Source organism: Glycine max, chromosome 3, assembly GCF_000004515.6.
Source record: "Glycine max cultivar Williams 82 chromosome 3, Glycine_max_v4.0, whole genome shotgun sequence".
NCBI lineage: Eukaryota > Viridiplantae > Streptophyta > Magnoliopsida > Fabales > Fabaceae > Glycine > Glycine max.
This window is the reverse complement of record NC_016090.4, coordinates 23473221-23486118: the sequence shown is the minus strand read 5'-3', so window position 1 is coordinate 23486118 and position 12898 is coordinate 23473221. Positions and strand designations below refer to the sequence as shown.

The following is a 12898-nucleotide window of genomic DNA, read 5'->3' as shown; positions in this document are numbered from 1 at the left end:
ATCTTTGAATCAATCTTGATTCATCATGAAGCTTTGCTTCTACATGTTCTACAATAGGAAAACTAGAAGATGCCTCAGAAGATTGAGGTTCTTCCTCTGGAATTGCTGCTGCCTCTAAGTCTTGCAAAAATTTGCTAATTCTCCCTTGATTATGCCTTCTACAAGTGGCGTTAATATCCAAATCAATGGGAATCAAATCACCTGCGGAAGATCTGCTTTGCATACAAGAACAGTACAACAGTTATCCAGTTCAAAAGAACAATAAATATACTAAACTACTATGTGATGTAAGCTCCATTGGAGCTTGTAGGCCTAGGATCTTCTTCATCAATGGATTCCTTTGCTTCTTGGAAGATGAATGGCAGCGGAATGGAGAAGGAAGAGAGAGAGGAGACGCCACTTCAAGGAGAAGATGAGTCTAGAAAAAGCTCACCATCATAGGAGGCTATGGATAAGAGCTTGGAGGAAGAGGGAGATGAATGAAGGGAGAGGGAGAGAAGAGCATGAAATTTTGTGCTCTAAAAGAGCTCTGAAATATGAAGTTAATATTCAAATGATCAAAGTTCAAAAAAATGGACACACATGACCTCTATTTATAGCCTAAGTGTCACACCAAATTGGAGGGAAATTTGAATTTCTATTCAAATTTCACTTGAATTTGAAATTGAATTTGTGGAGCCAAACTTTGGAGCCAAAATTTCACTAATTATGATTAGTGATTTTAGTTATGGTTCAGCCCACTAATCCAAGATCAATTCCAAGATTCTCCACTAAGTGTGCTTAGGTGTCATGAGGCATGTAAAGCATGAAGGACATGCACAAAGTGTGACTATATGATGTGGCAATGGGGTGTAGCAAGCAAATGCTCACCCCCCCCCCTCTAAAATTTAATTGGATTGGGCTTCTCCCAATTCAATTAAATTTATTTTCCAACACACACATCAAATATTCACTTAATGCATGTGAAATTACAAAACTATCCCTAATACAAAAACTAGTCTAGGTGCCCTAAAATACAAGGGCTGAAAAATCCTACATTTCTAGGGTACCTTACCTACATTATGGAGCCCTAAATACAAGGCCCAAAAATAATGAAACCTTAATCTAATATGTACAAAAATAAGTGGGCTCATACTTAGCCCATGGGCTCGAAATCTACCCTAAGGCTCATGAGAACCCTAGGGCCTTCTCTTGCATCTCTGGCCCAATCTTCTTGGAGTCTTCTATCCAATGCCCTTGCGGGGTAGGATTGCATCAGAATCTTCCACTTGTATTTCGAGGCATTTTGAGTAGTCTTTGTAGTAGGGATTTTTTTTTGTATTTTCATGTATTTTGTCATGGGGGTGAGCTTAGCTATTATAGGGGGTGTGTAGCTAAGCTCTAGCTTCTCATCTCAAGGAGGTGAACTTAGCTATTAGAGAGGTATGTGTAGCTAAGCTCTAGCTTCTTTAGGAATCTTCTTAAGGAAGCTTCTCAAGGAGGTGAGCTTAGTTATGAGAGGGGTGTGTGTAGCTAAGCTCTATCTTCTCAAGGAAGTTTTCTCAAAGAAGCTTCTCAAGGAAGTTTTCTCAAGAAAGCTTCTCAAGGAAGCTACAAAGTCTATAAATAGAAGTATGTGTAACACTTGTTGTAACTTTGATGAATGAGAGTCTTGTGAAACACAACTCAAAGTTCAACTTCTCTCCCTTTTTCTCCCTTCAATTTCGTGCTCCCCCCTCTCTCTTTCTCTCCCTCTTTCTTTTCCTCCATTGAAGCATCCTCTCCAAGCTTCTTATCCAAGGCTCATCTTGGTGGTGAAGCTCCTTCTTCCATGGCTTATTCCCTAGTGGATGGCGCCTCCTCTCACCTCTTCTCCTTTGTCTTCCGCTGCATCTCCATGGTGGAAAATCACCATTAAAGGACCTCATTGAAGCTCAAAGATCCAGCCCCCATAGAAGCCCCACAAGCAAGCTTTCATCAACTGGGCTGTAAAGACCTACAACTTCTTTATTGATCAGGCTAGAGAGGAAAGGAAGTTGCAACTAAGTGAGCTAGATGAGATCCGGTTAGAAGCCTATGAGAATTCCAAATTCTACAGAGAGAAGACCAAGAAGTTCCATGACAACTTGATAGCTAAGAAGGACTTCGTGGTTGGACAGAAAGTTTTATTGTATAACTCTAGGCTCGGAATCATGAGTGGTAAGTTAAGGTCAAAGTGGATTGGTCCTTTTGTGGTGACTAATTTTTTTCCTTATGGTACAGTTGAGATCAAAAGTGAATCCACAGATAAGAGCTTCAAGGTCAATGGACACCGACTGAAACCATTCCTTACAAATCCCTACTTAGTGGATGTAGTAGTGGAGGAGACCTCCTTACTTCACCCTACTTCTCTTCTGCCATGACTTAGGGAGTTTTCTTTTTCTATCTCCTTCTTTACTTTTGTTGCACTTGTCCAAATTTATTGATTGTTTTGATTGTTCTTGATCTTATGATTGTGCTACATTGAGGACAATGTGTTGTTTAAGTGTGAGGGGGGGGGGGGGGGAGAGAGAGATTGTTCTTTAATTTTGTTGGGTATTCTAGTTTTATTTTATTAGGTTTTTTTTTCTAGGTTAATTTTGTTATTTTGGTTTTATGTTTTGTGTACAACATTGCATGTTCCTTTTTGAATTTTTGGTTATGTACATGTAATGGGTTATTGTTTTTGAAATAGGAGTTTCTTGGCATTTTGTGAATTAAAACCCTTGTTTTTCTCTACATGTCAAGTTAGTTTTGAAAGTTCGAATTGAAAGTGATAGATTTACCCTTGGTGAGAATTTGAGCCATCATCATCTATTTTATTCGGTGTGTTTTGCCCCATTGATTGCTTGCACAATAGCCTTGGCTTGACTCTTGTTGATACTTCTTGCTTCACATGTATGTTGGGAGATGATTTAGGCATTTTGTTATTGTAAGCCTCTAGCCAAATAAGCCTACCCTGAATTAATCCCTTTCATAGCCCCTTTGAGCCTATGTTCCCCTTTCTTTGTTTTGAAGCTCATTACAAGCCTTAAGTGAAAAACCATGATTTCACCCTACCCTTAAGGAATTTTGGAGCTTTGGAATTGTTTTGGGAATAAATGTGAGGGGGGTATGTTTCATTGGATGATATGTTTTTATTGGCCATGCTTGATGATGTATACATATATTGCCTAATTGTTGCTTTACTTTTCAAATGCTTTCAATTGCTACTGTTCACGTTCAAAAAAACAAAACAAAAAAAAACAAAAAAAGAATGAAGTTGAAGTTGAATAAATGAGATCTTGGTTTGAAGACTTGGATTGGTTGAGGACTTGGTTGATTTTGTTTTGGGTTTACTTTTTAAAACATAATTTGTAATTTTGGTTTTGGGGTTTACTACTTTTTCTTACTTCCCACTTATTCCCCATTGCTCCTCTATTCCTTTGGGTTTTAGCTACTATCCCATACTTTCATCTACCTTGTCCTTGGCCCCATTACAACCTTGAAAGACCTTTTGATCCTCATGTGCATGTGTTTGTGATGTGGTTGTCAATTTTAGAGTCTTTCCAAGTCTATGTGGTGTTTGTTTTCATGGGTGCTCTGAGAGTAAACAGTAGCCTAGACACTTGAGAGATAGAGTGCATATCTTGTGAGGCTTTATCACTTTTCATTCTTGAGCTGATTGACTATCTTGCCATGTTTGAGATGCTTGGATGATTTTCATGATGGCCTTGATTCTTTAACTCTTTACGTGTTGGATGTTACCCATTCTTTCCATTCCTTGAGATTCATTGAGAAATATGTAATTGTTTTTGTGTCTGTTTGTTTCTCTTTAGTGTCTCTGGATTTGTCCCTTGCTTTGTTTTTCTTTTATTTTTCCCAGGAGTGCAAAAGGCTAAGTGTGAGGGGATTTGATGTGTCATCATTTTCTCCTATTTCTTAACCCTTTTTGTCACCATTTTAATTACTGATTAGCCTTAATTGTCAAATTAATTATGCAGTTTTATCATTTGGGCCTACTGGACTAATTTTGTGTTTTTAATTTAATTTTAGGGGAATTATAAGCAATTGGGCTTGAATCCGGAATTGGGCTTGGACTTGAAGAGAGCAGACAATTTTATTCTACCAAATCTTATCTTATCCAGATTTTATCTAATCTACATATTATTTCATCTAGATTTTATCTTATCTAGATTTTATTTTATTAAATCTTATCTTATCTTGTCCATATTTTATTTTATTAATGGGCTTGGACTTAAAACAGATTTGTAAGCTTTGGGGGCTGAGAACCTATATAACATCACCAAGGTTTTAGTTTAGGAGTTTCTTTTCGTTTTGGGAGAAAGAATAATTGTAGGTTTTGCAATTCCAGTTTTTACTATTCGCGTAGCAATAAAATTTCGTTTTCTACTTCAATTTGCAATTTCGTTTTCTACTAATTAATGGAATGCTAAGTCCCCAGCATTGTTTTCCCTTGAGGATCAAGCACAACTCTCTTTGAGGTTTTATTATTACTATTGAATTATAATCAATTTTTCCTCTTCACCAATTACTCTGTAATTGTTACTATTAATCCATTCATGCTTAATGCTTGATTAATTGTCTTTGCAATTAATTTACGTTCATGCTTAATTATCAGTTTGGTTCATGATTAATTGGTGTATGTGTTGCTTAATCACATAATGACTGCCTTATGTTAAATTTTGCTTAGTAATTTAATTTAGGGTTGGATTAAGTGGTTGAGCTGATAAAGGATAAATTCTCGTAACCTAGGATAAGAGACTTGCTTGTGAATCAAGGGGAAACAAAATGTTTAGATTCTGTTATTTTCTAATTAAAATTTGCTCGCTGTTTAAATTACAAAAACAACAACCCCCCCCCCAATTCGTTACTGTTTTATTACTATCTGTTATGAACGTTTGGTTGACCATTGCTCATTGGGAGACAACCTAGGATCACTTCCTAGATACTGCATTTTTAATGTTTATTTGATTCGGGTACGACCTCGATCAGTCTGTCAGGTCTCTCCCTTCTAATTCAGGTCCAACCCAAAAAATATTTTAACACGCAAACTCTTTCTATGAACTATACAAAACACACGACGCCTCAATTGTTCTCAAAATGATTTTAAGTTGTTGTGCCTCAAAGTGATTAAACTCGACAGGTTCCCACAGAGGATCCCATCATAAAACTCATCACGCATTAACTTGTCGCCTTAAAGTGTCTTACAGTTGTGTGATTGTACTATTCATAGCCCACAACTCAATGCACACAACATCTTAATGCACATATGATCTCACAATTTAACACATACTCAACTTGTCACTTACAATTCATCAAACTTTCATAATCCCAAGACATCACGTTATCATGCATCATGCACCATATACATATCACATAGTAATAATATTAATATTTACATGACACAAAACGTGTATATACTAAATCAAACTATATTATTTTCAATTGAAAAGAGTTAATAAATAATGAAACTAAAAATGCATTGAAAGTGTTTATCGTTGAATCTTAATATATTAATTTCTTTCAATTTAATTTTATTATTTGAACTATTAATTCCTAATATATTTTAACAATTCATATGTGTGTGTGTGTGTGTGTGTGTGTGTGTTATAATCATCAATTCACGCTAATTAGAAGAAAAAAAATATCAATGTCTAGGGTTCACACTTAACTCAAGAACACATCAATTTCATAGCAATTTTGCATTGGGACATCAATTGGTCCATCAAACATAAAAAAATCAGTTATAACTGTAGAGATAATATCAAAATTGTAGACACACTCTAAAATAAACCTTAATTTGATCCTCTAAGAATCCCTACACATGTTCATTATAACTCCAATTGTGATAAACTCATCCCTTACCTCTAAGTGAGCTCACTTGTGTAGTCCGGTGGCCATAAGAACATCTCTAGTGGTTCCCTAAGATTCCTCTAGCTTTTCCTCTAGTTGTTATACTAGGGTTTCCAAGTGTTAGAGGGAAGGAGAACGGATTGAAGCCTCAATTTCATTGTCTCCTTTCGAGGTGCAATGATTCAAAGGTGTTTTGATGATAACAATGATGACAACAAAAGATGATGACAAAAGTGATGAACAAAAAGCTCAAGTGAATCAAAGAACATCCATCTCAAGTGAATCAAAGAACATTCATCTCAAGAGAATCAAGAACAAGTCAAGAGTTCAAGAATCAAGAAGAATTCAAGACTCAAGAAGAAAGCCTACAATCAAGAATCAAGATTCAAGATTCAAGATCTCAAGAATCAAGATCAAGATTCAAGACTCAAGATTCAAGAATGAAGAAAAGACTCAATCAAGATAAGTATTAAAAAGTTTTTTCAAAACTTTGAATAGCACATGAGTTTTTGACAAAACCTTTACCAAAGAGTTTTTACTCTCTGGTAATCGATTACCATAATGGTGTAATCGATTACCAGTAGCAAAATGAGTTTGAAAATGATTTCAAACTGAATTTACAACGTTCCAAATATTTTCAAAAGACTGTAATCGATTACAATGTTTTGGTAATCGATTACCAGTGCCCTTGAACGTTGAAATTCAAATTTAAATGTGAAGAGTCACATTGTTTCATTCAAAAGCTTTGTGTAATCGATTACACATATTTGGTAATCGATTACCAGTGTTTGTTTCTGAAAAATCTAAAGATGTAACTCTTCAAAAAGGTTTTGACTTTTTCAAATGGGTTTTAAGTTTTTCTAAAAAGATATAACTCTTCAGAATGACTTTCTTGACCATACATGAAGAGTCTATAAAAGCAAGGCTTTGTCTTGCATTTTAAATTAATTGATTCCAAGTCTTTCTAAGAATCTCTTACAATCCTTTACAAGCCTTGAATCTCTTTGAACTTCTTCTTCTTCTTTGTACCAAAAGTTTTCTGAAGTTTTCTGGTTTTTCCAAACCTTGAAAACTAGTGTTATTCATCCTTTTCATTCTCTTCTCCCTTTGCCAAAAAGAATTCGCCAAGGACTAATCGCCTGAATTCTTTTTGTGTCTCTCTTCTCCCTTTTCCAAAAGAAGGAAGGACTAACCGCCTGAATTCTTTTGTGTCTCCCTTCTCCCTTGTCAAAGAATTCAAAAATGACACAGTCTGAGAATTCTTTTGATTCTTTCCATTCCCTAATACAAAAGCGTTCAAAGGTTTAACCGCCTGAGAATTCTTTTGTATCCCCATTCACAAAGTATCAAAGGTGTAACAACCTGAGATCTTTGTCTTAACACATTGGAGGGTACATCCTTTGTGGCACAAGTAGAGGGTACATCTACTTGGGTTTAACTGAGAACAAGAGAGGGTACATCTCTTGTGGATCAGTTCTAGTGGAGGGTACATCCACTAGGTTCAAAGAGAACAAGGGAGGGTACTGTTAGTGCTTAGCTTTACTGAGTCTTAAAAGATTGGCTAAAATTTTGTTAAAACATAAGCACTTAGACAATGAAGGAAAGCTGGAGTTGCTGCACATGATGTCTAACATTATGTCAAGGAATCAGATCGGGCTGCACAATGCACAAGGCAAGATAAAATGTCAAATGAAGAATTGAAGCTGCAGGATCCACGATGTCGGATACAATGTCCAGGACATCCTGCCCGAAAATACTGGACACATAAATCTGTTATACCTTTAACAGATTAATGTGCAGTCAGCAACAGATTAGGCGATCTATCTTTAGGAACGAATTAAAAGATAATTAAAGTTCGAATTACAAACTTGAATAGTTCGTTCAGGGATTAAAGATTAAAGATAAAAACTAAAAGATCAAACTTTATCTTTTAGATCTTTAAGTGCAGATTTTTCAGGAGAATGATAGATCTTATCCAGCGCAAGTTGTTGCAGCCCAGATACGCACACTGCTATATAAACATGAAGGCTGCACGAGTTTTCTACCAAGTCCGAGATTGAAGAGTTATTTTGTGAGTTTTGGGACTTGAGTGTTTTGTGAGCCACCTTGATGTTACCCTAACATCAAGTGTTGGACCTGAGTGTGTAGAGTTGATCTCTATTGTTCAGAGAGCAATCTCTGGTGTGTCTTTGATTTGTTTGTAAACACGGGTGAGTGATTGAGAGGGAGTGAGAGGGGTTCTCATATCTAAGAGTGGCTCTTAGGTAGAAGTTGCATGGGTAGTGATTAGGTGAGAAGGTTGTATACAGTGGCTGTTAGATCTTCGAACTAATACTATTCTAGTGGATTTCCTCCCTGGCTTGGTAGCCCCCAGATGTAGGTGACGTTGCACCGAACTGGGTTAACAATTCTCTTGTGTTATTTACTTGTTTAATCTGTTCATACTGTCATATATAATCTGCATGTTCTGAAGCGGGATGTCGTGACATCCTGTACGACATCTGTCCTCAGTATCAGAATTTCAGGTACATCCCTTGTGGATCTTTGCTTGTAAAAGGTTTTTACAAGGTTGAAAGAAATCCCAAGGATCGTAGGTTGCTTGGGGACTGGAGGTAGGCACGGGTTTGTGTTGAATCAGTATAAAAATCCTTGTGTGTTTGTTTCCTTCTTCCCTACTCTTTTACTTTCCGCTGTGCATTTAATTTCCGCTTTTACTTTTTGTTAAGTTTCTCTTCTACTCCTCTTTCTCTTAACAATTTAGTAAAAGCCTTAAAAGAGTAATTTTTAATTAGTAAAGGTTTAAGAATAATTAATTCAACCCCCCTTCTTAATTATTCTGAGGCCACTCGATCCAACATGGAGATGTGCAAAACTGAGTTCTGAAGGTGATGTCCACATTTCAGGATGATTCAATGGTTAACACGTTCGGGATCGTAATTTTACTGGAACATGTTTGAGTGTATGCAAGAAAATGAAAGGGTTTTGGGAGAGGAGAAATTAATTTGGAAGGAAGAGAGAGCATAGAAATATATCATAAATGTAAAAACTCACCTAATATATCTCTATTTATAGTTGAAGTACTCTGAGTCTATTATTTATTCTATTTTTATTTATTTTATTATTTTATAAAAAAAATGCTTTATTTTACTCTTATCAAATGAATAAATAAAACATCATTTTATTTTCTAAAAACACATATTTATTTTATTTACCTTAAAACCATTATTTTGATTAATAAAATTATTTCTCTTTTATTTAATTATAAAATTTTTTTTTTTTAAAACTCTATTTATTTTTAAATAAAATCTTTATTAATTTATTTTACGAAAAATAAGATGTTACACCTTTCAATAGAAAATACTCCCACACCTAAGTGTGGGTCGATCTAGACGGGAGAAACCTCATAATGAGAATGACAAATTGTAAATGGCTTTTTATATATAGTCTGACTAAAACTTTACATCACAATAAAGTTTCTTTTTAATTCAAATCTATAGTCTTGAGGGAAGTATAATAACGAGTAAAGAAATAAAGTAATAATATATTTATAAATTTATAATTTCTAGTGTCTAAAATAAATCATAAATGCATCTCTTGAATGCCTTACTTTGACGCACCCTCTAGCTTTGCTTGTTAGCTCTTACTTAACTGGTCTTGCTTTTGTTCAATGCTGTCATCATTTTTTGGCCTCGCATTCATAAGAACCTGTTGGTGAATGATGGTTAGTATACATACCACTATCTTTTTTCCCTCAATTTTACAATGTCATGAATTTTGCCCCCTCAAAGAATTTTTCTCTCACAAATTTGACTCTCACATACAAAAATTGTTAAAATTAAGATATTTTATGGCAGTTTTACTTTAAATCGCCATAATTAAGACAATTTTGTAATATTTTCATTAATTGTTGGGGTATATTTTTGCATAGGGATAAAATTCATGATATTTTCAAAATTGGAGTGGGTGAAGTTTGCGGGAAAAATTTTGGAGGACAAAATTTGTGACATTATAAAACTTTGATGATAAAATATGTAATTAAACCTAATATATGAGTTTAATAAACATGTTTTATCTGTATAAAAGTTTTTACACTGTTGATTAATTAGATATAATCTTTAAATGATAGTGATTTGTAATTAGATAATAGTATATAAAATCTTTTAAGTGTGTATATTATTTATTCTTAATAAATATACAAGACTAAAGTTCTACAATGTGTTACCTTCCGCAGCATGGTGTTCTCATTGATTAAAGTAGAGATACGCTCTTCTAAGATAGCGTTTTTATCTTGCATCTCTTTAGCTCTTGATTCCAAGTCATTCACATAAACCTTCTTTCTTTCGCGGGCTTGTTGAGCAGAGACCCTATTCCGCAACAACCTGTTTGCAATAATATCAAAATGTCATATATACACCCTTTATGGTTTATGATAATTTTATATTCATAGCAAATACTTTACACATTTAAAAAAATGGGTTTTAAAAAGTTTGTACAATTCAAACGCGTGCACACCATAAATATATGTTTATAGTATTACCTTGAACTGGTTGTCTATATTTATTATATGGTCCCGCCAATGATTTTTCAAGATATTTTGTCAAAGAATTAAAAATTAATAAAAGGTGTAACTTTTAGTATATTTAAAATTTAAAAAGTGTTACAACTACAACAACAATAACAGGAACTTTTTCCTTATTAGGTGAAATCAATTATATGGATTAGATGACATCATTGAACTCAATTAAAAACTATATTTTCAAAATTAATATTCTCTATGCATGAGATTTTTTTAATAATTTCTTTCAATGTAGTTCTTAGTATTCTTCTATCTATTTCACATATTATCTTCTTGTCTAAAAGTAAGCTACCAATCTTTTGATAGAATCAGATGATAAAAGAACAAAATTTCAATATTTAGTTTTTTTTTATATAACAACAGATTCAAAATCATGTCATTAAAAAAATGGAAATTTTTCCATTGAAATAAACACATGTTAATAAATTTATACATTAATCTAATGACACGCATAAATTTGTATACATTGAATATTTGTATTTTGAATGGCTTAGTATATTAACTCTATAGTAACAAGAATTTCTTCCTTCGATCACCCATTAGTTGAATACCTCAAAAACTTATATTGTGATTGCCAACTATTTCAGATCAAATCTACAATCAAATTCTATATCTCAATTGATTCGACACATACACTTATACATTTCTATAAAGAATTACCCGTCAAGGTCAACCTAGTGATAAGAAATTTAGATAATATGCATAAGTCATAGGTTTCAATCAGAGTCTCACCAAAAATACTAACCAAAAGAAGGTTAGACCTTTTAAGACCCAATTCTCCTCTTTGCACTTGTTTCAGCCACCAATTTATGAAAACATTTGAATAAGGTAGCAAAAATATGCAAAATATATACAAAATATGTGTATGTATATACTAAGGGATCTAGCTTAATTGGTTGAACAAGTGTGTGAGTGTCCTAAACTCCCTAATACCGTGTTTAATTCATGTAAATAAAAAAACAAAAAAAAAAAAAACTACTCTATATGTATATGTACCTCTTGAGGCGTCTATGTTCCTTATCTGCAGGATTTCTTCCCCTGCGGCGCTTTCCAGGAAAGCCAGATTGAAATTGAGGGTCTGTTACATTACGTTGATTAAGGTTACTATTTTGAAGAGTCACTGCAGAATGAACATTAATTGGTGTGGCTTCCACATCTGGAACTGTGAACATATCCTCATCACTGTCTTCTGGATTAGTAAAACAGTCCACCAATTAGTTCACCATGCTTAATGTGCATACATAAAAACATTATCTTTACAGCACAAAAACTCTTTATTGTCATGTAACATTCTTTCTTTATTTCCATTTTTTAGAAGAAAAAGAAAGTTAATATTTAAAATTAACTCTCTTGAAGAAAATGAAAGAAAGGAAAAGAACTAGCATTATATGTGATGCATTTGAAGAAGGATAAAATTTAGATACAGTTCTTTAAGGACACGTGATTTCTCTTCCAAAATCTATTTAGTTTTAAAAATTGTTTACAAAACAAGTGTTTTAAAAACCAAAAACAGCTGATAGATATTTTTTCTTCCTCTTCTGTTATCTTGATCAAGTGCCCAAAGGACAAACTTTTAGAAAGCAGAATGTGTTCAGAGAGAAATACTTTCAAATGTAGGTACAAATAAATTTTAGAAAACAGAAGACTAATGAAAATCCAGCAGGTCACCGAGATGTCGACCTTAATCGAGCAGGTCACCGAGATGAAAATCCAGTTTTAATTGAATAACAACAAAATTACCTAATAAAACTGCCCTTTAATTTAGTCCTTTTAAGAACTGATTAGTGTTATGTTGTGTTCCATAACACACAAAAAAAGAATGTGCAACCTACCAATTTTGCTATTCTTGTTGTGTAGAGATAAAGGAGGAAAAGTGTTTAGCCTATTATTCCATGAAGAAGAGGTTGAGGCTTCAGCAGCAGCAGGTGCTACTCCTTCTTTCAGCTGAGAAGGGGCTTTACCCTCACTGGGTCTTGGAAGAGACATCTCTCTCTCTCTCTCTCTCTTTGCTCTGAAGGGTAGCTACAACAACAAAGGGATTTTGGAAAAAGGAAAAAAGTGTATGTGTAGTACTAGTACGTGTGTGCAAGATGGGGGCCATGAAGTCTTTTAAGTCTTGGATGGAACCATCTCATCCCAAAACCATTGACGATGAAGCATGGGAATGGGGCCAAAAAGTTTGGTTCATAAGTGAACACGTTGATGTACACAGAACCGCCCCTTTCCTAACACCATTTGTAATGGCAGTTACACAAATGACAAATACTCTGCTTCTAAATTCTAATTTCGGTGGTCCACTATTTCCACCTATTTTTGCTGATGACAGCATTCTAAGGTGCCGTTAGCAAATATAATAAAATTGGTATGGAACCTCAAATATCCTCCGTACCACAGGAAACAATTATGTTGTTCGAGTTAGGTAATATCATCCTGAATGGCATAATTCTTTATGTGAATATTTAACTCGAA

The 12898-nt window shown here is 34.3% G+C and overlaps 1 protein-coding gene across 2 annotated transcripts; it reads right to left on the bottom strand.

The window, feature by feature from the left end:
• Positions 1 to 9249: 9249 nt before the first annotated feature.
• Positions 9250 to 12692, bottom strand: LOC100783826 (transcription factor HY5-like). 2 transcript variants are annotated; one of them, XM_006576556.4, is made up of 4 exons: positions 12262 to 12651; positions 11426 to 11615; positions 10076 to 10232; positions 9250 to 9558 (listed from the first exon to the last, which is right to left on the bottom strand). In XM_006576556.4, exons 1-4 carry the CDS (start codon positions 12413 to 12415, stop codon positions 9487 to 9489), a joined length of 573 nt encoding a protein of 190 aa, XP_006576619.1. In that variant the 5' UTR covers positions 12416 to 12651; the 3' UTR covers positions 9250 to 9486. The 2 variants fall into 2 exon arrangements, with proteins under 2 accessions (XP_006576619.1, XP_006576618.1); XM_006576555.4 differs by having other exon boundaries at positions 9251 to 9558; positions 11426 to 11618; positions 12262 to 12692.
• Between the last annotated feature and the right edge of the window lie 206 nt (positions 12693 to 12898).